This window comes from Balaenoptera musculus, chromosome 11 (genome assembly GCF_009873245.2).
Source record: "Balaenoptera musculus isolate JJ_BM4_2016_0621 chromosome 11, mBalMus1.pri.v3, whole genome shotgun sequence".
Classification (NCBI taxonomy): domain Eukaryota; kingdom Metazoa; phylum Chordata; class Mammalia; order Artiodactyla; family Balaenopteridae; genus Balaenoptera; species Balaenoptera musculus.
Genome location: NC_045795.1, coordinates 61,759,364 through 61,784,463, shown reverse-complemented (window position 1 = coordinate 61,784,463; position 25,100 = coordinate 61,759,364). Strand labels below are relative to the sequence as shown.

The 25,100-nt window shown below is 47.2% G+C and overlaps 1 protein-coding gene across 1 annotated transcript; it reads left to right on the top strand.

The window, feature by feature from the left end:
• The first annotated feature begins 22,598 nt into the window (after nucleotides 1-22,598).
• TMEM158 (transmembrane protein 158) lies at nucleotides 22,599-24,448 on the top strand. Its single transcript, XM_036867712.1, has one exon. The coding sequence runs from the start codon at nucleotides 22,918-22,920 to the stop codon at nucleotides 23,806-23,808; it is 891 nt and encodes a 296-aa protein (XP_036723607.1). The 5' UTR covers nucleotides 22,599-22,917; the 3' UTR covers nucleotides 23,809-24,448.
• Nucleotides 24,449-25,100: the final 652 nt, after the last annotated feature.

The following is a 25,100-nucleotide window of genomic DNA, read 5'->3' as shown; positions in this document are numbered from 1 at the left end:
TAATAAAAATTAAAATATCTATGAAAGAGTTCAAAAGCAAAAAAGAGCTGAAAAAAGAATCAGTGAACTCAAATATAAATCTGAAGAAACTACACAGAATGCAGCTCAGAGAGGCAGAAATATGGAAAACTTTGGTTAAGAAAATGACAAGATGGAGTGAGAAAGTTCAACATACTTTCAATCAGGGTTAGAAAAGCAGATAATGGAGAGAATGGGGGAAGAGGCAACAGTCAAAGAAATAGTAGCTGAGAATTTTTGCAGAATTCGGTGAAGATGTGAATCCTCATATTTAGAAAGTTCCTAAAAAATCCTAAACGGGATAAACAATAAAAAAGGACATATCCAGACATCATAGTGAAAAGACAGAATGCCAAAGACAAAGACAAGATCTTAAAAGAAGCCTGAAAGAAAAGATAGATTATCTACAAAAATATAAAAATCAATATCTGACTTCTCAAATATAGAAGCCAGAAGATAGTGGAATCATGTCTTCAAAGTGCTGATAGAAATAACCGTCAACTAGATTTATAAACCCAACAAAACTATATTTCTGGAATGAGTGAAAACAGAGCACCAGAGGGGCAGGGGCAGTAAATGATAGTGCAGCTCCTCAGAGAATTATGCCACCATTTAAAAAATAAAAAGAAGTTATGACAACTATTAGGTATCCCAGAAAAATGCTTAGAATAGTGAGAAACAGGACCTGCACTTGTATGTTAAATATGCCTACCTAGGACAACATAATAGAAGGAAATAACTTCAATGGTATTAGTGACGGTAATAGGAGAGTGGGATTTTGAGTTACTTTAAAACTTTTCTGAAATGGGATTATTATTTTCATAGAAAATTTGAATTTCCCCAGGCCTCACCAAACTAGAGAAACAAGTTGAGATCACAGTAGCAAGAATGAGTTGCATTGGCTTTGACCTCTAACAGATTGGTGGACTAATACTGGCTGCTTGAAGAGCTACACTGTGATGTATTCTGAAGCCCCACTGAAGTTCAAGGGCACAGAATGCTGAAATCAATTCATCATGTCTGCCATGGGAGCAGAATCAGAAGCAGCAGCATGTGAGCTTTGTGTTTGTCATTCTAGACCTAAAGATTCCAATTTGCCTATGGCTTTTCTTTTAAAAACTGAGACATAATTAGCACACAGCAAGGTGCAATGATCTTAAGTGTTCAGCTTGATAGGTTTTGACAACTGTCTACATCCTTGGAACCACCACCACAAGCAAGATATGGAACATTTTCATCATCCTGGAATGATCATTTTCATCATTCTCAATCTGATGGGCATTTGGGTTGTTTTCAGTTTGAGGCTATTTATAAATAAAGTTGCTTACGAACATTCATATACAAATCGTTTTGTGGACGTGTGTTTTCATTTTCTTGGGTAAGAATAGTAAGAATGAAACTACGGAGTCAAAGGGTAGATGTATATTTGTTTAACTTTACAAGAACTTGTCAAACAAGTTTCCCAAGTGGTTATACTATTTTGCATTCCTATAGGCAGTTGTTCCACATCCTCACCAAGAGGTGGTGCCATTCTGAGGTTGGCCATCCTAGTGGCATGAAGTGGTTTTTCACCGTGGTTTCAGTTGTTATTTCCCTGATGACTAAAATATTGGAGACCTTTTTCATATGCTCAGTGGACACTTGTATAGCTCTTTTGTTAAGTGTTCCTGTGTGTTATTTATTGAGTATTAAAATGGTTTCATCCTTAAAAGGAAGTGTATGGGAAGCTCCTCCGTGGGCTAGGGTCTGGCTTCTGTATCAAGGTTATTTCGTTGTTGTCATTGCCACAGAATGCAGAAATTCCCATGACTGTCTGGCTTTCTTACCTCTGGTAACCAGGTGCTCTTTCCTCCTGTTTATCTAGCTCCTGAGCTCTCTGCCTTGGGACCTCTCTTACCCTGCCTTGAGATGCCACAGTCTTGAATTCTGCTTGCCATCCAGCCACATGCCCTTGGTTGCCCTGGTTCAGTGTGGGCCTGTTGCTTGGTTACCATCTCACGGGCCCAGCTCTGGCTGGTCCAGCCCTGCCTCACCTCTTAGTTCCTCCTGCCTCAGAGCTGGGCATTTGGAAGTGTCTGCTCTGGAAAGTCTGGGGGTTCGATGGTATTGATTCTACACCCATTAGTAGCAGCTGCTAAGAGACAGGGTGATCTAGTTGTCTGGCTTTGGGGCTTGTTTTTCCCCTGAGTTAAGTACTTTGCAGGTACTTTTCTCCCAAATGGAAAAAAGAAAAAGAAAACTATTTGTCACTATTCTAAGTGGGAAAGAAAAACGCTGGCAATGAGAGCGGATGGAACTTCCATCTTCTCCCCATCTCACAAAAGCCTATTGTCTCCATAGCCTATTGCCACTGTTCCCATCATCCTCCTTATGCATTATTTCTTTTTTTTAATTAATTAATTTACTTGTTTGTTTTTATTTTTTTTGGCTGTGTTGGGTCTTCGTTGCTGTGCGAGGGCTTTCTCTAGTTGCGGCGCGCGGGGGCTACTCTTCGTTGTGGTGCGTGGGCTCCTCATTGGCGTGTCTTCTCTTGTTGTGGAGCACAGGCTCTAGGCACGCGGGCTTCAGTAGTTGTGGCTCACGGGCTCTAGAGTGCAGGCTCAGTAGTTGTGGCACACGGGCTTAGTTGCTCCGTGGCATGTGGGATCTTCCTGGACCAGGGCTCGAACCCATGTCCCCTGCATTGGCAGGCGGATTCTTAACCACTGCACCACCAAGGAAGCCCTGCATTATTTCTTTTTTTTTATTATTATTATCATTTATTTAAATTTATGGCTGTGTTGGGTCTTCGTTTCTGTGCGAGGGCTTTCTCTAGTTGCGGCCGGTGGGGGCCACTCTTCATCGCGGTGCGCGGGCCTCTCATTATCGCGGCCTCTCTTGTTGAGGAGCACAGGCTCCAGATGCACAGGCTCAGTAGCTGTGGCTCACGGGCCTAGTTGCTCCGTGGCATGTGGGACCCTCCCAAACCAGGGCTCGAACCCGTGTCCCCTGCATTGGCAGGCAGATTCTCAACCACTGCGCCACCAGGGAAGCCCCCCTGCATTATTTCTTAATTAAGATCAATATTTTAGTTGTGGAGAAGTCTTAATCATGGGAATAGAACTTGCATCTCTCTGGCTGTGTCTTACCAAGACAAGTCAAAAGCACCATCTCCCACTGGGTGGTTCACAAGCAAATTAATAAAAATAAGTTAATAACCAGGACTTTTCCCTCCATGGACACAGCTGCCTGGCATGTCCAGGCTGGAAAGACAGTGGACACAGCTGGTAGAGTATCAAGGACCAAAGCTGCGGGGGCTTGTTGCAAATTTTGTTTCCAGGCTGCACGAGAGTGTTGGGTGGTGGTGTGACCTGCACTTAGACTCAGCTATGTCATGAACTGACCATGACTGGGCCTGGTTCTTACTCTCCCCCACCATGTTTTCACTTCTGTGAATGGGAACAACAATGCCTGCCTTGCCCATTAATGCAGTCAACAAGGAAATATCCAGCCTTGTGCCGCATGCTAGGGAAAGCACTTGAACGGCATAGAGGCTGTCTCTGGCTTCATGGAGCTAGCATCCTGGTTGAGGAGTTGGACATTAGAATCAGGAAATAAATAATGGGTGATGAGCTTTACAATGGGGAAGTACAGAGGATTATGGGAGCCTGGAGGAAGGGCACTTAAAGCAGGTGCAGAGGGTCACAGGAGGTAGCATCTAAGTGGTCCCCAAAAGAGACTGGGAATTAATTGGACAAGGAGATATGAGAAGAGCATTCTGTACTGGGAAGAGCATGTATGGAGGAAGGACCTCAGTAAGAGAAAATGCAGAGTGTGTTAAGGAAAGTAAAAGACTTTCAGATGACTGGGCCTGGAAGGCATAGTGGGTAGAGAAAAAAAGAGAGCTGGAGAGAGCTGGGACTTTAAGACAGCACGGAGCAGAGACAACTCCTGTTCCTACTATGTCTTGTTCAAATTCCTGACCCAAAGAATCCACGAGCATAATAATAAATGGCTGTTGTATGCTACAGAGTTTTGGGGTAATTTGTTATGAAGCAATGGTAACAAAGTACACGTTATTTTAATGAAGTTCAGTGACATCAGAGCAATGGAAAAGTAATGCTTACAAAGCTTTGAATATCCCTCCTCTCGTGTGTTCCAAGCATCCATATTGTTGTCCCAAACGGGTGTTACTCTTAAGCTTGGTGCAGACAAGAATTTTAATCTTAAGGCATGTCTCTTTCAGAGATATCAGGGAATCTGATTTAGGCCATAGCAACTCATTAAAGTCTCCTGCTCTCTACTCGCTAACACCTAAAACTCCTAATACTTTTTCACTCTTCTGCTCCAACATAACTCTCATCCATGCTGTCCTTTCCCACCATCAGTGCATTTCCAGGCAACGTGTTCCTTTTATGTTGTACAATCCTGCTATGCAAAGCAGCCTTAGGAGTTCTTGTTACAACATCATTGCCTTTCTTTTGATAATCAACCTGTATATTTTTTCTTTCAATATTTAAAGCTGGAGAAGGGGGAAAAGTGACCTAAGAAGAAACAAAATCTGAATAGTCCTGTAAGACAACTGAATTTATAATTAAGAAAAAAAAATTCATTACAAGAACACTCCAGGCTCACTGGTGAATTCTGTCAAAAATTTAAGGAAGAAATAATATGAACATCATATAACCTCTTTCACAAAACAGAGGAGGGATTTCATTTTATGAGGCTAGCATATCTCTAATATCAAAACCTGACAAACACATTACAAAAGAAATACAGACCAATATCCCTTATGAACCTAGACACAAAAATCCTTAACAAAATATTAGTAAATCAAATTTAACAATGTTTAAGAGGATAATGTTTCATGACGAAGTGAGGTTTATTCCAAGAATGCAAGACTTATTTTACCTTCAAAAAGTAATCAATGTATATATTAGTTATCTATTGCTGCATAAAGAAGTCACTCCCAAAATGCAGCATACTAAAGCAAAGAACATTTATTATCTCACTGTTTCTGTGGGTGAGGAATCCTAGTGCTATTTAACTGGGTTTTCAGGTACAGGGTCTCTCATGAGGCTGTAGTCAAGGGGTCAGCCTGGATAGTCATCTCATCTGAAGACTTGACTGAGGGAGGATCTGCTTCATGATGACTCATGTGGTTCTTGGCAGGATTCAGTTCCTTATGGGCTGTTGGGACTGAAGCCCTCAGTTCTTCTCTGGCTAATGGCCAAAGGTTTCCCTCTGTTCCATGCCATATGGACCTCTCTCTCCAGAGCGTGGCTCACAACATGGCAGCTGGCTTTCCTCGGAGCAAGTGAGTGAGGGAAGTCACCCATGATGGAAGCCACAGTCTTTTTATAACCTAATCTCAAAACTGACAAGCCACCACTTCTGCTGTATTATGTTCATTGTAAGTGAGTCACTACGTCCAGGTCATTCTCAAGTAGAGGGAATTACACAAAGGCATGAATACCAGGAGAAGGGGATTACTGGGGACCATGTTAGAGGCTGCAAACCACACTGTAGTTCAACCCATTAAAAAATCAGAATAAAGGACAGGAAATGTGATCATTTCATTTACGAAGAAAAAGTGTTTAACAAAATTCAACACCCATTCATAATAAAAATTTTCAGCAAATTATTAATAGAAGACAACTTTCTCAACCTGATAAAAGACATCTATGTAAAACCCAAAGATAACATCATGCTTAAAGATGAAAGACTGAGTGCTTTCCCCCTAAGAACAGGAATAAGGCAAGGATGTTCACTCTTAACACTTCTATTCACCATAGTCCTAGAGGTCATAGCAAGTTCAATAAAGCAAGAAAAATAAATAAAAAGTAGAAATATGGGACAGGAAGAAGTAAAACCATCTCTATTTGTAGACAATATGATTGTGTATATAGAAAATCCTAAGGAATCTTTTTAAAAATTACTAAAACTAATAGATGAGTTTAGCAAAGTCACAGAATACAATGTTAATATATAGAAAAATCAGTGTTATTTTTATACTGCCACAAACAATTAGAATATAAAAACTTTTAAGGTACCATTTATAATAGCATCAAAAAACATACAATATTTAGGATAAATTTAATGAAAGATGATGTGCAATACCTCTGCTAAAAAACTACCAAAAATGCAGAGCAAATTAAAGATTAATGGACTAAAGGAGAAAAGTAACCACATGATCATTTTAATAGAGGCAGAAAAAGTCATTTAACAAATTTCAACTCATATTTATGATCAAAAATCTATTTTAGAAAACTGAAAAAAGGAACCCCTTAAATACAGCTGCCAAAAACATATATCCAGTTATCTATGGCTGGATGACAAACTATCCCAAAACATAGTGGTTTAAAACCACAACAATTTCATGACTCTGTTGGTGATGAATTTGGGCAGTGTTCAAAGCTGGGCCATTTTCCCGCTCCATCTGGCATTGACTGAGGTCACTCACCTGCATTCCAACGGTAGGTGGGCTGGGTGGGAAGGCTTCATTCACCTCTGGCACCTCAGGTTCCTCCACCTGGCCTCTCCCTCTCTGCATGGCCTCTCATCAGCCAGTAATCTAGCCTGAGCTCCTTTATGGCACAGCGCAGCCTCCCAAGGGCATAGCATCACTTCCAGCACATTCCATTGGTCAGAGCAAGTCACAGGCCAGCCCAGAATCACCTGGAGGGGAAAACAAACTCAGCTCTTGATGGAAGGACATGATGAACGGAGTGGTAACAATTGATGATGACCATCTTTCAAAGTTACCTACCACAGTGAATGGATGAAAAGATGAACAAATAAATGAGTTATAACCTTCCTTCCGATTCTCACGCTGGTTAAAGAAATGAAGAAACTAAACCCCACACTCCTGATTCTTTGTAGCCTGTCTTTCTTTAAGCAGAGCATAAACTGGTGACAGATTTTTTTATGTCTTTGCTGGTCTGTATAAACTCCAGTATGGCATTAGCTTCACATAAAATGGCTGACAACTTTTAGCATCTTCCTTCAGTGTCGTTTTAGTTCCTCCTGCCCCCTCCTGCCCTCTTCTCTCATTCAGTTTCTTATTAGTCTCTTCTCCTACATTCAAACCCAGACTAGAATCTCTCAGTTTGGGGTGAGGAGGCTAGTTCCACTTTGCCCACCTTACAAGACCCAAAGAAATGAGACTCTAAGTAGTAAAATGTCACCAGTCTGGGGCAATTATTTTTCAGAACTGCGACTTTCCTACAGGGCCGTTAAGTTTTATCCCCCTGGCACATCCACGTCCTCCATTTGGAAGGCAAGTTCTGGTCAAATCCAATTAGTATGTGGATTGCTGGGCCTTCAGACTCAGTAGTTACTCTCTGGTTTGATTTGAATACCCTGACCATCCTTTCATGGCTCTGTACCTAAAATATAGTCGAGCTTTTATGATCTCCAATAAACCCAAAGCCTCATTCTGACTAACAAGTCAGGTACACACAATACAAACTGTAACAAAGGGGAGTATGGGAGAGCCAAGGCCCTTTCTTTTATATATATTAAAAGAACACAGCCTGTTCCCGGAAGCCAGTGACTCAAAATCATTGCAGAAACCAACGCAGGATTCCGTCCATGTATAGGATTTTTCTTCCTTAAAAGGTAGTGTATAAAAGGGAACAAACTAGCAATATTTCCTGGAATTTGGAGGCCAGACAATGCCTCAATGTTTCTTTATCATGGGCATTCTGGAGAAAGTCCCTCAATGCTGGAGGGGAGGAAGAGAACACCCTGGGAGTCATGCTTGCCCACAGCATTTCAGCAGATGCTGGAGACTGGCAACACGGATTGTATATATTATGTTGAGGAGAATGTGTGTGTGTGTGTGTGTGTGTGCGCGCGCACGTGCGCACCCTGGTGCCCATGGCTTTAATAATGACCTCATTCCTTTCTCTTTTAGAAAAGAGAAAAAATACATATTTTGAGAGCTCGAAAGAGACATTTGAGACACACCACCTCATTAACAAATGAGTAAACAGAGGCCAGAGAAATAGAGTAACTCGCTTGAGGTCACACAGCTGATTGGAACCAGGGCAAGAACACAAGGCAGGTCTCCAGTCTTCTAGCTGGAGAGTTTGTGCATCACTTAAATATAGGTGGACACCTACTAACACATCACTATGTACTTGGGTACAGGGAATTTGATCAAAATGAGCTTAAGTGTGCAGACTCTAGAACGATGCTATTCAATACAGTAGCCACCACATGTGGCTTCTGAGCACTTGACCTGTGGCTAGAAACACTGAGAAACCAAAATTTTAATTTTATTTAACTTTAATTAATTTAAATGTGAATGTAAAAACCACTACTTGATTCAATAACTGGGAAACTTTAAGTCTATTTGGAACAACTTGAGTATGTGTATCTATATAAATTTTATGAAATATAAAACACAGATCAAGTATTTCCAGTGAAAATATGGTGACTGAATTGAGATATACTTTAAGTATAAAAGATATACTGGATTTCAAAGACTTAGTATAAAAAAATGTAAAATATAGCATTAGTAATTTTTCTGTTGACATGTTGAAATAATCTTCCGGATACATTGGGTTAAATAAAATATATTAATTTCACCTACTTTTTACTTTTTAAATGTAGCTACTAAAAGATTAAAATTGCATATGTGGCTTGCATTATGTTTCTGTTGGACAGTCTAGAGTCAGACTTCCACACTGAAATCGCTGCTCCACTATATTCCCAGCTCTGTGGCCTTGGGAAGATTATTGGGTAGCTTTGAAAAGCAATTGTCTTCTCTGAAAAATGAAAGAGAGAAAGGCGTGAGGATATCTTTCTCCTTTCTTTCTCTGTTTCTGGCCCTCACTGTGTGATGACATGGTGTTTGGGGCAATGGCAGCCACTTTTAAATGATGGGGAGAAACATGGCCAATATACAAAGCGCACAACAGCCACTCAAGAAGGGCTAGCTGAGCAAATGACATAAGTAAAATTTCCTGGCATGTGGTTGGGTTTAAGAATCCATCATTCCCTCTCTTGCTTCTTTGCCCCCACATCCCGAACACGCTTTCCCCGTGATCTCTCCTTGTCTGCTCCTGAAAAACACATCTAAGCAGATGTAATCCAGGGCAGAGTCACATGTGTTATTTGCATATGATTTGCCAAAATTTGTGTGTAATTGGCTTCTGTCTACAGAATCTGATCTCTGGCTATTTGATTTTAATGCTGAAATTAAGATATACGGGAGGGTCATTCCCTCTGCCTCCCTCAATCCATCTTGCTACTCTTCCTTCGCAGCTGGCAGCGTTGCCCTGGCAAGTGGGGTGTCGGAGGTCTCTGAGGGGTGAGGAGATGCTAGATGAGAGGGGCAATGGGCCAGGAATGGGACACTTTGCTTTTATAACACGAGGAGCAGCATGAGTGTAAAGGGTCCCGACCAGGCTAAGGGCAAGGGTATCCTTGTGATGTGGCTGGGCTCTGCTGATCTGGGCCTGGAAGTCGGTCCTCTCAAAGCTTTGAGCTGGTGGGACTTTAGGGGTAAGAAGAGATCCGGGCTGAGGGAGGTGGGGTGATATCCTATGGGGAAAACAAGAGCACATAATAGAGACTGGGAATCCAACAGGAATCAGGGCCAGAGGCGGGCAGGAGAAATGTGAATGCCCCAAGAATGCCCGGAGGTGTTTCAGAGACATCAGGGTGTCTATGATAAATAGGGCAGATTTCCAAGGTGATTTTAATAAAACTTAATAAAATCCAAAATGACAAGTTGATGCCTGCACATTTAAGGATTGGGGGAGGGGCAGACTGATCTGTTAGTTACAGCGGGTCTCCCAAACTGTGGATTCCGATCTAGCTGGTGACACCTTCCTCCTAAGCATGGCACCCCACCCATCACTCTCATCCATCCCCTCTGGGGACAGCCAGCCCCTCCCATCTACTTGTCCCCCCGGGTCTACCCAGCATCTTCCATCACCCTCATTCCCTCTGGGACCACCCAGGACCTCCCTTTCCCACCACGGTTGTCTCAGGCTGCATGATCACTGTCCAAGAGTCAGGCAGAGAATCTGGGACGGGGCATGGAGTTTGGACCTGCACATTTAGGCCCACACAGCACGCATGATCTCATGCACAAACGGACACAGTTGCATTTTAGCAAGTCATACCCAGATAGCATGATGTCCTAGGTAGAGTCTGCTATTCTCCGAATAAGAAATACCATGAACTTCACACTTTGCCTCGCCAGCCTGCAAGGTGCCAGACAGATGCTTGCCTGATGCTAAAGATGGTCACCACGAGCCCAAACATTCCTATGCTTAGCTTACATTTTCTGCCTGGCATCTAGAAAATACTTCATGCAAATCAGCCCTCTCAAGGAGGCCGAAGACCCTCAGGTGACATTTTAAAGCAGTTGTGCTCTAAAGTAGCTTTGAATATAAAAAGAAAAAAAAAAAGAAAAAAAACCTCACAAAAAGTATTTTCAGCTCCTGTAGTTAGTTCCCAAACACCAGTACTCTAAAAATTACACAAGAATCACCTTGAGAGGTGTTTAAAAATATGGATGCCAGGTTTTCAGTCCCAGGGATTTTGATTCCACATGTCTTGTGTGAGTCCCAACACCTGTGTTACTAGGATTTTGATACGCAGCCAGGGCTGAAACCCACTGACTTGGACCATCACAGAAAGATGATGATCTGTACTTGAGTCTGTTGCCACCCGGATATCACCTGCAATTGGGCAAGGATCTCTGGAAACAAGGTTCCCAGGTAGGGAAGGGTTGTATCTCCATCCAAACAGTATGCAGATTTATCAGGAGGCAACAACTTGATCTAAAGTTTCAGTAAAGGGGGTAGCTTAAGCAGGCATACCTAATCGTCCACCTATTTGAGACATAACCATTTATCTTCCTTCCTGTGGGACTTCTGATATAAGGAGAGCTTATCTGCCCACCTCATCCCCAGCCACTTGGACATTTGATTTTTCATTAACTGTAATGAGTAAAATTAATAACGAAGCCCGTGGTGCAGGAAAGTTTATGTTTCTTGTACATGAACATTGTCAAGACAGGTACCAGGCGTTCTAAGGAAGACTTAGGATTTATGTCAAATTCCTTATTAAAGTATAAGAGGAGAAACAAAGTCTGTACGTTTTGTGTTTTGTCTAAAACTGTCAGGCCTCCTCACCGTTGCCTGGGTTGTTACCATGCTCGGATTAGAAGGTTACCCACTCCTGCCGTGCTCAGTCAGCCAGTTTAATTAACACCTTACCCTCAGTCCCCAACATCCCTTTAAACCATTCTTCTCTGCCCAGATAGACTGTTACACCTGTCTTAGCAATTCTGGGAGAGATGCTTTGAAGTGCCTTTTCAAAATCCCTTGTTAATGATCTGGTAATTATTGTGGTGACTTTTCAATGAAGTGTGAAGTGCTCAGCTGGCTGTCAGCTAAGAGAATCCCCAGGCACCTGGAAAGAGGGACACGGGAAGGGAGAAAGCAGGGGAAAAACCCTGAGCCTAGGTCTGTCCCAAAGTTACAGGGGCAGCCCCCATCGGGCCAGAGAAGGGCCCTGCCTGAGGCTGGCAAGGCCACCAGGAGCTCCTGTTGGCAGACGAGAGCTCTCCGAGTCCTGGGAACAGTCTGACTATAGAATCTGGGGAAACTACATAAATGCCCTGCAAATCCCCAGCAGTACCCTAGTGGGCAATGCCACGTCCCACGGCTGGCTGCAGGGAGGAGCCACGCTCCTGCACTCAGACGACAATATTGTCCTCGGTGCCCCTGCCCCAGTGGAGTACCTCCCTTCCCTTCACAATCCACATCCATTTTAAGCCATCAGGGCTGCTGTCCAGAGAGGCCCTGCAAGAGCTATCGATGCTTTTCTTCCTGTCCTTCAGATCCCAGCAGCCAGTGGGGACCAAATGTGGTCCAGCTGTGCTGGGCACTCCCCACATCTGGAAGCCCAGTATGCGACCCATCTCCACACCTGCGCTGCCCAACGTCCTGCTTCCACTTGTCAGAGTAAAAGGAGCACCCCAGGGACTGAGACAGGGTGTTGGGTCTCTCACAGCCTGACGACCCCTCATAACCAAAGAGGCTGCCACACGCATCAAGGCGTCCTAACTGGCCCAAGTTCTCGCAACTCCGAGCTGGCCCTTTATCCCCCTTACCCCACAAAAGGAAGACAGTCCCAATGAAGAAGAGAAGTGCCAGCCCTGAGGACACATTTGACTGTGGAATCTTAAGGAGCCAAGGACATCATCTGGTGCAGGCCCCTCGTTTTACCAATGAGACACTGGAACTGAAGAAGGTGACGTGATGTGCTCAAATTGGAAGGCTCACCAGCCAACACCAGGGCGGGACTAGAACCAGGTGCCCTGGGGCTTCCCCACCTCCCGTGGCTTTTCCGTCAGTGCCCACCATGGGTCTGGGGTGACTTCATATTTTCACGTGCTGACTTGGCCTGGTTCCCCTTCCTCCACCAGCAGAGAGCTGTGTCCCTGGTCATCTCTGACATGCCCTTGGTACAGTGGTAATTGAGTAGAGCTGCCAGTGAGTTGACTGGTCCCTGACCTGGCTTCTGGGGCCGGACTCCAACCTCTGCTGGCCCAGCCCTGCTCCCAACGCTGCTCCCCATCCTGGCACCTTCTCTGGCCTGGATACCATGGAAGCTGCCCTGGTCAGTTGCTGGAAATCATCTTTCCAAACCATGGAAAGATCTGGATCTCTTTAGTTAAGCAAACCCAGATGATGGGCAGCCTGGGATCCCCTTCTCTGCTTCTCTGGAGAAACTGGGAAGCAGATGCCCCTGGCATAAACATTTTTATGTAACGTTTTCTATCTCCAGGAATAGTACTACAATAATATGTGGCAAGATGGAGCAAACACTGTTCACAAAATTCCTCTTAGGGAGAGTATTCTATGTGTTCAAAAGAAATGCTCCAAGTCAGTGGTTCTCAAAGTGTGTCCCCAGACCAGCAGCCTCAGCATCACCTGGAAATCATCAGGGATCTTGTTAGAGATGCAGATTCTCAGACCCCACCCTGCACTGCTGCATCAGAACCACTAGGGTGGGCCCTCCAGGGGATTCAGGAGCAGTTAAGGCCTGGAAAGCCGATTTTGGTGGAGATGGGGAAGCTCCAGAACATGCTCCAGTGGCAAAATCCAGGGCTCAATGGCCTTGTAAGAAGGAAGGGTCTGGTTCCCTGCATGGCTCAGGTCAGGGGAGTCCCGGGATAGATTTGGAGGTAGGAGCCGGGGAAGAACTGGATTGCTCTTCATGATAGAAGGGAAGGACTTCTGAGGTCCCCTGAGGAAATCTAGGGGGGAGGAGAGTGAAGACAGTGAGGCTGGGTGCTATGTGGGAAAAAGGAAGAGAGAGTGAGACCCCCCTAACAAGGAGTATCTCAAGACATTGTCTGTGGAATCACAAGCCTTATGCAATGTGCCCTCTCCCTAAACTGCACAAAGCATTGGTGAGGGTTATGCAAATAGCCAAAGTTCTGGGGGTTCTACACTCTGGACACCATGAGAGGAGCTAAATTCTGCATGATGATCTCAATGCCACACTCAGCAGAAAACTCTCTGTAAAGAGAATTGTCATGGCTGCATACTCTTTCATAAGGAGAACATTTCTCTATTTCCTAGCCATCCCCTTACTGGGGAGCATTTTGTTGGTTTCCAATTTTTCACTATCGTAAACAACATGATAAATGTCTTAGAGCTACAAACTTTCTCTTTATTCACGATCATGACCTTGGAACACAGATTCACAAATGTTGAGCGATTTGGTTCAAATGCTAAGTATACAGAGAACAGAAATTTCCCCTGAGATTGAGCAGGGGAGGGAGTGGTGCTCATTTATGAATATGATTAAGGAGAGAAAAAAAGTGTCTTCTTTCTTTGAGAGAATTAGAGGGGTTCAAAGAGTAGAGCTGGCATTCTGGGGACTGTGAGAAAAGGGAGTAGAGGGGCTTCCCAGTAAGATTAAAGCAGTGCTATAGCTGAGGGTGTTTTTCTGCATGTCTGCTTCATGTATTTGGTTGCATGTGTCAGACATGCATCTCTAGCCAGCTTCCAGTTTCACAACTGTGCTTTTAAGCTCACAATCTGGTCAGAACAGGGACAGTTCAGGCTTCAAGTCCTGCTAGATCAAGGGTCACAAATGATAACAACAAGCCTTCTGGCATCTCTCAGCAACTGCTATTGGTTATTCCTTCCTACTGTAAACAGGCTTTCTGTGTGCAGGGAGAGGAGAAATGGGCAGGGGGTGGAGGAAGGAGTGGGCAGAGCTGCAGACAACTCCAGTATTCCTTCATTCCAGCCAGACATGCCAGAGGAAAGAGATGCCTTCTCTCCTCCAGCTTCATGTATCAAATCCCAAGGAAGGTCTCTGATTGGCTGGCTTGGGCCACATGCTCCCTGGGCAAATCATTAGGGTTAGGTGGTTGGGGCACTATGATTGCTAGCCTGGTCACATGTTTCATAACTGAAACCAGAGGCCAGGTACTCTAACTGGTAGCACCACCAAAACCATATGGATTTAGGGAGCAGCAGATACCCAAGAGAAAGGGATGTCCTTTCCTGAAGAAACAGGCAGACAAAAACCAGATATTCACTATCTGTATTCCTTCATACCCTGGCAGCTACTGTGTAATTCCATAACATGTATTTCCCCCTTGAGCCAAGATTCAGCCTCAGAATCCTTCTTAACACGCACTCAGGTAATGACTTCCAGCCAATCCAAGCTAGCTTACAGATAAAAGTGAGTTGCCATTTTGAGGCTTAAACAAGATGCCAGATCATTGATGAACAAGAGACTAAGTGAACTGGATTTAAGGAAGGTGTAAGCCACAGGGGTCAGTTCAGAACCCTAATGGGTCCCCTCTGGGAGATGCCTGCTCAGGGGACTGTAGGTGACTGCAGGTATCAGTCCTCTGTGACAGTGAGATGGTTGGGCCCTGGTGGAGCATGGGACAATTGTGAGACTGTCTGCCTATGGGAAGCCAAATGTGTTTCCTTTCCATCACTGTCACTGAAAAGCGAGTTGCAAGTGGGCAATGTGGGAAATCTCTAGAGCTTCACTCATTAGATTTCCACAGGAGTTTGGCTTTAAAAGAAGTCTGATCCCTCCCACCTGTGTGCTCCATTGCTTAGTCAACAGCCAGCCAGAGAGGGCGATACATGCTGGGCTAGGGTGGACAGGGCTGGAACACAGGCCCAGTTCCAGGGTAGCACTGGGTTCTTCCACGGAGGGGCTCACAGCTCACATCTCCAAGTGCACAGGGCAAAGCAAACTGAGGCACCATCAAGATGAAAGAATGCCATTGAGGGGGGACAGCCTGGAGTGGTAAGGACAGGGCACAGCCAGCTCTGGGTGACCCTGGTACATAGCTTCAAGCAGGTAGTCACCTGGGGATTCTCATACCATGCAAAGGACTGCAGGAGTTTGGCCAACAGCCCAGGTATCAGGAAGAAGCATGACCTGATGGCCCCAGTGGCCTCACTTGGACAGTGGGCTCCAAGTTCCTGCCTATTCCATGGACTCCTTCAGGACTTAAGGGTGGGGTTGGTTCAGCAGCCTGGGCCTTCCACTCACATCTGGGTCTCCTGGGGCCTGACCCAGGTTCTCAGCAGAGCTGGAAGGAGAAAGGCTTAATTGCATCAGAATGGAAGCTTGCCAAGTGTGCTGACACTTTCAGCCCATGCGATCAATCCTCCATCGTGTAAATAGAGTTAGAAGTGTGATTCTGGCAATTATAAAGCCCATTATTTTCCTCTTCCTCTCTAAGTAAACTAGAAAGGCTCTTTGCTCTCACTTTGCAACTGGACCTCATTTTTACAGTGCAGCTGTAAAAGCACTGCAATAGACTGTACTTAGAGAGGTGCCATGTTTGATGGCCAAGTTGGCCATGGGTTTTGGCTTCCAGCCCTGGTTTTGCTGCCAACCAGACTGTGATCTTTGGTGAGGCCAGCAGCCATCTCTGGGCCTTGGTTTCCCCATTCATAAAACGAGGAGCTTGGACTAGGTGGCCTCTGTGATCCCTTCCAACTCTCACGGCCATAGGAATCCAAGTGTGCTTGATTACTAGGGATGGCTCCGTGTAGACAGGAATGTACACTAGCTTCTTTTAAGCCAGGAGCCATGCCTCTTTCTTTATTTTCCACATACAATGATGAACCCCTGCAGGTGCAAATACATCCATTTCCACAGCAGTGTAAGGACAGAGGAAGAGCCGCGTGCCCATGTTTCTGGAACCCAAAGTGCTAGCCACGCTCACTGAATGCTGTTTTGCAATAAGAATCCCATTTAACCCTTACAAGAGAGCAGCTCTTAGGCCCATTTCACAGACAAGAAAACCGCGACACAGTAAAGTAGTGCATCCAGTCTAGGTCTGCCCAGCTCCGAAGGCCATGTTCATAGTCAAAACTCTCTCAAATCTCCAAATCTGGGGACTTTAGTAGAGAAAGAATGGGTAGACCAAGAGGCCAACTCAACATGAAGGGAATGCCAGGCAGGACCCCTGAGTGACAGGACATGCCCAGGCAAGTGGCAGATGTCCCCCTGCATGTGGGGCCAGTAGATCCAGCAGGAAGGGGGCACGGTGAGAAGGCATGAAAGACTTTGACAAATGTGTTCCAATGTTCCCGGCTCTCTCTAAATGGGCTCTTGCTTCCTCCATCTCCTCCCTACCTCTGGAAATGGAACGCCAACGATTTCACTTGAAGGGAGTGTTTGGCGCTGTTTAGAAGCAGCATGAAGTAAATTTTTATGATGCTGGTTACTGCTTGCTGGGGAACATTCAGCTGCCTTGGCTCTGATGACCCAGCTCTGTCTCCCATATTTGCCATATTGAAATTCTCAGAATTTACATTTATAACTGTTAAATGACTTTTTAATTTTTTATAAGGTGGACACAAGAACCACAAAATATCATTTGCTTTAAGGGTTGTCTTTCCAAGAGAAATTACTTTAAGCAGCACCAAAGTTTTAGAAATGCACATCACCATATTACCAAAAAAAAAAAAAAAAAGTTTTTAAAAGATAGTTTCAGTCAGTTTGCCTGACAGATGCTCACCCTGGAAATAAGTGTTTAATGGCAGTTTTTTCACAGAAACTATTCTGCTATCCCCATCAATGGGGTTCAGTCAATACCTCTTGAATATTTCGCCAAGTAACTTGTGAATACATTATCTTAGAATCCATCAACGTCATACCTGAAGGCTCTCAGGTATCTCAGGAGCTCCAGGCTGGATGTCTGTCCAGCTGAGCAGTCCCTGCTGAATCCCAGGTTCCTGACCAGCACTTACTGAGTACCAGGAGCCCTGATGGCACTGGAGGCAGAGCAACAGGCGTGGGGAATCCAGGGCTCCATCCATAAGGATGCACCAGATTGGGAAAACATCCTCCAGAATTTCAGTATTGGTAGAATTTATGAACTGGGACTGAGTACAGGCTAGATATAACTGGAATGCTGAAGAGATGCAGATGACCCATCCTTTGCCAGCTGCCCAGACATCCTGCACCTGCTTCCTCATCATTAAAACAGGACGATAACCTCCAACTCACAAGGTTGTTGGTGACGGCGGAGATCATTTAGCAGGGCTGTGATTAAGAACACAGTTGTCAGATGAGGTTTGGATTTTGGTTCCACCACTGTGATTTTGTATAAGTGACTTAATCCCTCGAGCCTCCGTTCACCTCATCTGTAAAATGGTCACAGTAATCTCTTCCTCAGTAAACTATGGTGGGGATGCATTTCAAGTGCTTGACACAGTGCCTGGAGCACAGTAAGTGTCAAGGGACAGTTATCATCTGGTGAAGGTACCAATGCCAGGCCAAACCCAAAAGAGGGTCTCACTTGGCAGGATTTCTCTCCCCTTCAAATTCTTTCACGTATGTTATCACCCGGGCACCATTTTCTTCCTCACAGTTCTCTCTTAGATACTCTCCATATTCCTGTAACAGCACAAGCTTCTTATTGCCTCAAAAAGGCTTCGTTGAAATCTTACCAGAAGCCCAGCATGATGTCTGGGTCTCTGGATAGAAAAGAAATACCAGCAGTGGCCCTGCCCACCATGCACAGAGGATATCCAAAAGCAAACAACGAATGCACCAGACTGAATTGTCTTAGTAACAGCTTGAGCTGGCCACAGCAGCCTTGTCCCAAGGCAGCCCACGATTAATTGCTAAATGAATTGTGTGGGCTATAATTGCTGCCAGAAGTGCGCGAAGGGAAATCTCCCTTCTGACCACAGTGATCAGGAAGGATAAACATCCACACCCTGGAGATCTGGCTGAGCCACTCGGTGAGGTCACGAAGCAACCTGGAAGCAGAGGGCACAGGACTGGTCAGGCTCTAATCACCTGAACACTGGGGGCCCCCAGCCCTCCCCCAGGGCCTGGTACAAAGGCCCAGCTCTTCAGCTGCTTCTGCAATCAGTCAAGTTTCCCATCGGAGGAATGGGATTTCGCAGGGAGACTGGAATGAAAAGAATTCTTCCCCTATTTCCTAGTGCCCCCCGCCCAAAACACACGCCAACCCAACTACCACAACCTTCACCAGTGACTCTGGTATAGCTGAACCACTGGTTTCTAAGCCCCTCTTTCCTCTGTCCTATTTTTACGATTATTTTGTGGTTCTTGCTTACTTCTCAGCCTACAGCGTGTGGTAATCATATCTAACGAATTACTGTACCTGTGGCACTCTGAGGTCACTAGATGAAAGGAATTCAAATAACCCAGAGAGATCTTATTGTTAATTATAACTTCAGTAGGCAGCATAAGGAAAAATTAGCTAACACCGGCGAAGGACACAGGAAATGAAAAGAATGAAACAACTGGGCATCATTACTAATTATTTTCTTTGAAGTCCTCATGATTGTTTTCTAACAATACAGTCCATGTAGAAAAACTTGCTATTTGTATTTTATAGACAAAACAGATTTATCAAAGTCTTCCATTGGTTTGATAAAAATGATAGGACTTGAGGAGATGGAAGGAGTCTCGTTTGCCTTTCTTCCTTACATAGAAGGGAAGTCTGGGCTCATCTGGGATGTTCTTCCTAGTCATTCAGCTTGCCCTGACTCATGTCCCTCAGTGCTGCTGGGTGTCAGGGTTTGTGAGATCAATTCAGCCTTCCAGGCCAAACTCTGCCCCACCAGGTGGTTCCCCATGGGACCTGGCTCCTCCACCAGTCCCAGGCGGGGCAGGGCAGGGCCAGGTGGGCGGCTCCTGGCCTGCAGGCTGGTAGGGGCTACGTGAGTCTTGTTGCTGTGGAACTGGCGTGGCTCTGTCCATCTCAATTCCCTGACCGCTTCCCGACATCCTGCCTGCTGGGTTGGCCCAGTCTATTAAATTCACTCACTCATTCATCAGCTAGTTATTGAACCCCTACTATATGCCACGCACTGTTCCATTGAACAAAACAGATAAAGCCCTGCTTTCAGGCAGCAGGCATTCCAAAGAAGGGAAACACATTAAACAAAGAAGAAAAACCTACGGTGTGACGGCTGACGATAAGTACCAGGAAGACACGGAACAATGCACAAGAGGATGGAGAGGGATGGGGATGCTGGGAATGGGTGCTGTTTTACAGGAATGGTCCGGAAAGGCCTCTCTGGGGAAGCTGACATTTTAGCAGAGATCTGTGGGAAGGGAAGGAGCAAGCAAGATAGCTATCAGAAAGAATGGCGTCCTAGGCAGAGGAAACAGCATGGGCAAAGGCTCTGAGTCTGGATTTGCTTGCTGTGTTCCAGGAATAGCAAGGAAGGCAGTATGCCTGGAACAGAGCCGGTGAGGGAAAGGGAAAGTGGTAGGAGATGGATCAGAGAAGGGACCAGGGGCCACAACTTAACCAACAGGTCTCCGCCTGTAGCTTGGGCAGAATTCTTAACCAGCAGGCCAACTCACTCAGTCAGCAACTGCATGTTGAGTGCCCTATGCTCCTGGCTGGACCCCAGATCCCCGCTGGGCTGAAGGAAAGAACACAAAGTGATAATGGCTGTAAAAGGTAGTGGGACTTCAATTTCCTTTTTTTTTTTTTTTCTTCAGAGTATTAGTTGCACATTTAGAGAATACAAAGACTGCAGAAAAGAATAATGATGCAGATGCAGAGCAGTAAAGAATCAGGTAGCCGGGATTCTAATGGTTTCCTCCACTGTTTTCCAAACTTTGTCTAATGCTGTTATAATATGTTGGTTATATATATATCTTTAAAAAGAAACTCGACCAAAAGTTTTTATCAAAATGAAATTAGAATTACACCATATATTCTTTTAACTTATGCACAGACTTTGGAACCCAACCTCAATAAGATAAGACACAACTAGTTCTTTGAAAAGCACAAACTTTTGAGTCAGTGGAGACTGGACTGATATTCTGGTTTTGCCACCAGTTGCTGTGGGGCCTCGGGTAGGTTACTCACGCTCTTTGAGCCTCAGTTTTTTCACTGTAAAATAGGTATCACATCCATAGGATTGTTTTAAAGAGTAGAGATGATGTGTAAAACACCTGGCATGTGGTAAGTACTAAATAAATGGTGGCTAGTCAGAGCTATTAGCAAACAGGCAAATTTGTCCAATCAACAAACACAGCCTCTCCCCTGTGCTCAAGCGCTTCTGCCATTGCTGGTAACACAGCAGTAAACAAGAACGAAAATAACGTAATTTTATCTTATCTTCCCAAATTCCAATTGCCCCCAAAGACAGCAAATCAATCTAGAACTGTGTGGTTGTCCCTCTGAATGAGGGTAAGGTGTTGGAGTCCTACACATGCTGGAAAAGTGGGCAGAATTCAGGTTCCTGGGACGCAGGGCAACTGTGGCACAGCTTTGCAGCGAACTATTTGGCTCCCCAAGCGGCTCTGTGTCTTCTTCCTTTGCTGCTGCCTCCCTGCTGCTCAGACAAAGCCAGGAAGCTCCCACCTCTGGATGAAACCCTAGAGAGTATCACCCGCTGTCAAAGCCAGTGGACTCAAAATCCACCCCTTGAAGACTGGGCCTGTCTCAGCCCTGAAGATTACCTGAGGCCCTTGTTCTTGGGCTGTTCACCAGCCACATGTCTCAGATCAAAACAGCTCCGCCATATCAGACAATAGATTCTGTTCCTGACATGCAAGGCTAAAAGGAAAACTAACTTTTAATAAAAGCACGAAAATTCACATTGCTCTCTCTGGTAGTCTGCTTCCCAGCAGAGAAGTGACGAAGGCTTAAACAAAAGGGAGTCCCATCCCCTCAGGGAAATTCATCATTTCTGTAGAAACCAAGGGTCATTCCAGGCAGCCAGCTCGGGCTAGACTGACAGGAACTACATCTCATCAGCCACCACATGAGCACCTCTGTGAACAGACAGACAGACACTGGGTTGAGTGCACTGATCACAGCAACCCCGCAAGGCAGGTACCACTGACCCCACTGTTCAGATGGGGAAGCCAAGGCCAAGTCAGAATAATAACTTGCCCAGGTGGAAAGAAGGCAGGTAGGTTTGGGACCTATATTTTGGAGCTGTTTTTACATCTTCCTCAACCTGGTTTGACTCATTGTTAGAAACAATGGATAAATCTGCCAGAAATGTAATCAGCCACCAAGCCTAGCAATGTAGTTCTGTTCAGGAAACGGAGCTGGTTTAGACGGAGTGCCATTTTGGTGACGGCCTGTTTCTGCTCTCTCCACCCCTTCCCTCTCAGACTCAGGAATAGCTGGTGCTCACGGAGCACACTGGCTTCAAACCACAGGGTTATTCTCTTGGAGCAGCATCAGTGAATTTTTCTTACCAAGTGTAAAAGGCCAAACTGCCAGGAAAGTGTTTTTTAAAATATAAATCTGGTCTTGGCACGTTATTCTTGACAGGCCTTCCTCCGCTTAATATCCTAACGGGGATGAATCTTCCCTTGAACAGATTCTACATACAAATCTTTCATAAATACGTGCTCATTGGACTTGCCAGACAGGGCCTTGCACATGAGCAGCTGTTTCCTGGGAGTGAAAGTCCCTATCAGGAAACCCCAGAGCAAGGCTATGGGGCTCACATTCCCACCCGACCCTCTCCACCCCAACTCCATAGAGTTCTTGGAATTTTGGGGTTTGCTTGCTGTGAGAATACCAAGTGGATCTATTGTGTTGGAGGTACATTAAAAACCCGCCAAACTCTCCGGACCTAAGAGACACTCGTGGCCAGGAGTTCCGGTTCTGGCTCTTGGGGTGGCCTGGGGAAGTCTTTCCCCCTCTCTCCGCCTCAATTTTACCTTCTGTAAAAGGAGCGAGGTCCAGGTGAGCACTAAGGTGAGACATCTCAGGCCCGCCTCAGGCGTGACAAAAGCCTCCCTCCGAGGACGCAATTCCCTCAAAGCGCCTTCGCCGCTTGGAGTTGGACTCCGGCGGTGTGGCGGGGCCGCCAGGGCGCGTCCGCAGGCTTCGCGAGCCGGGCCAACCCACCCCGCCCCAAACTATCGGACGGCAGCCACAGAAGCGACCGTCCGGGCCCACACGCAGGCCTCGGAGTCCCACCCCCGCACGCTGCCTACACCCCTCCGGGCCCGCCCGACCACGCCCTCGCTCCCGCCGCGGCGCGTGCAACCCCGCCCTCCCCGGAGTCTCCGAGCCTCGCGGGCGGAGGGCGGGGCGGGATGGGGCGAGGCGCGCGGGAGGCGGAGCCGAGTCGGGGAATCCTGCTCCCGGCGAGCGCAGGGCCAAGCAGAGCCGCCCGGCCGTCCGAGGGCCCTCGCGTCGGGGGCGGCGGGGCACCCCAGACACCGCCGGGCCGGGAGGGAGCTCCGCGCCAAGCGAGCCGCCGCCACCGCCTCCGCGCCGCCCCCGCGGGCTGAGGGGGGCCCGACGCGTCTTCACTCCGCCCGCCGCCAGTCCCCGCGGTCCAGCCGTCAGCTCGCCGGCTCGTCTCCCGCGCGCCATGCAGCCACCGCCTGCCCTGCGCGCGTAGGCGCCCGCCACAGGCCATGCTGCCCCTGCTCGCCGCGCTGCTGGCCGCCGCCTGCCCGCTGCCGCCCGCCCGCGGCGGGGCCGCGGACGCGCCGGGCCTCCTCGGGGCGCCCCTCAACGCCTCGGTCAACGCGTCGTCTGCGGACGAGCCTGCCGCCCCGCGGCTGCTGGCCTCGGCGGCGCCCGGGGCCCCCGAGCGCCCCGGCCCGGAGGAGGAAGCGGCGGCGCCGTGCAACATCAGCGTGCAGCGACAGATGCTGAGCTCGCTGCTCGTGCGCTGGGGCCGCCCGCGGGGCTTCCAGTGCGACCTGCTCCTCTTCTCCACCAACGCGCACGGCCGCGCCTTCTTCGCCGCCGCCTTCCACCGAGTCGGGCCGCCGCTACTTATCGAGCACCTAGGGCTGGCGGCGGGCGGCGCGCAGCAGGACCTGCGCCTCTGCGTGGGCTGCGGCTGGGTGCGCGGCCGCCGCCCCGGCCGCCTCCGGCCCGCCGGCGCCACCGCCGGGGCGCCCACCGCGCTGCCCGCCTACCCCGCAGCCGAGTCCCCCGGGCCGCTGTGGCTGCAGGGAGAGCCGCTGCATTTCTGCTGCCTGGACTTCAGCCTGGAGGAGCTGCAGGGCGAGCCGGGCTGGCGGCTGAACCGCAAGCCCATCGAGTCCACGCTGGTGGCCTGCTTCATGACCCTGGTCATCGTCGTGTGGAGCGTGGCCGCCCTCATCTGGCCGGTGCCCATCATCGCCGGCTTCCTGCCCAACGGCATGGAGCAGCGCCGGACCACCGCCAGCGCCGCCGCCGCCGCCGCCGCCGCCCCCGCCGCTGTACCCGCTGGGACCACCGCCGCCGCAGCCGCAGCCGCAGCCGCTGCCGCCGCAGCCGCGGCCGTCACCTCAGGGGCGGCGACCAAGTGACCCGCCCCACTCCTCCCCTTGTCCGCCCTATGTCCGCGCTCTCGGTGCCTTTCCCGCCGGGAGACTCGGCCGGTGTGCTTCGTGCAGTAGTGACCGTTAGTTCTTCCCGGGAGGGGTCCGCGGAAGAGGCCCCAGCGTGTGGGAAAAGCCAGGTTTGTGCCGCGCTTCTGGCTCCGAAAAGCAGATGCAAGCCCTGCCCTGCAGGGTGAGATCCGCAGCTTGGAAGACGGAGAGGAGGGAAATGGGGCCCTTTCCCCTCTTTGCGTCCCCCTGCCCTCCTTTCTTCCCGCACCCACGTGCCCTATATTCATGGCAGAAAATGACCAAATCCTGTGTATTTGTTTTATATATTTAATAACCGTTTTAAATGAAAGTTTTAGTAAAAAAAAATCAAATTGCTATTGCTGTAGTAAGGGAAGCTCTTTGTATCTGAACACAGTATTTGAAGTTTGTTGTTTTTTAATTTATTTAAAAGGGGGAGGAGGCATGGGAATGATTTAACACTGATATATTGTTACCGCTGAAAATGAACTTTATTAACCTTTTTCCAAGTCGATCTATCCAGTGACGTGGCCAGATGGGCGTTTCTTCTTGTACTTATGTGTTTTTTTGGCTTTTAATACAGACATTTTCCTCCAGAGATGCGTATGTGTCTTTATTTGATTCGGAAAAGGAATCTAAGAATTGCAAGATGATCCCCTGAAACGTGAGGAAGGGAATCTTCAGAAAGTGAGAGAAGGGCTAACTCTGTCTCCCTTGCCTGTCTGGGAGAGGCGGGAGATGGAAACCATACTACTGGCCCTAATGGCAGTGCTTTTGCCTCTCACCACGCGGCCACCCCCACCCCTCAGCCTCACTGACACCCGTCATGGCGGCGTACAGGGTTTTATGTGATTTATCTTTTTACGCATTTCCCTCAGGCCCTGTAAAACACCCAGTTAAGTGCCAAAATGGTGAAATCGGTAGTTCCTCTGAGCCAGGTGTCTTTCATGAAAATGACTCATTTTTAAAAGGCATGTAAATATCCTTTTCATATGTGTAACCTTTAGTATATGAACACATTTCAAAAGCTGGTTTTAAAGCCTGAGCTATTTCGGCATTAAGATTTTTTTCAAGGTGAACTCTTACAGACTAATTAACACCTTAAAAAAAATTTTAAGCTACTTTCTCTTGCTCCATCTCCTCCCCACTTTTGAGTGAATACTTGATAACTGTTCTAGAGCATACTGTTCTAGTGAATACTAGGTGCCGTTCTTGATAGTTCTCAAAGTGGTGTCCCTGGAACAGCAACA

Bases quoted from the DNA above. Each gene is read 5' to 3' on its own strand.
- TMEM158 (XM_036867712.1), top strand. From the start codon at position 22,918: ATGCTGCCCCTGCTCGCCGCGCTGCTGGCCGCCGCCTGCCCGCTGCCG.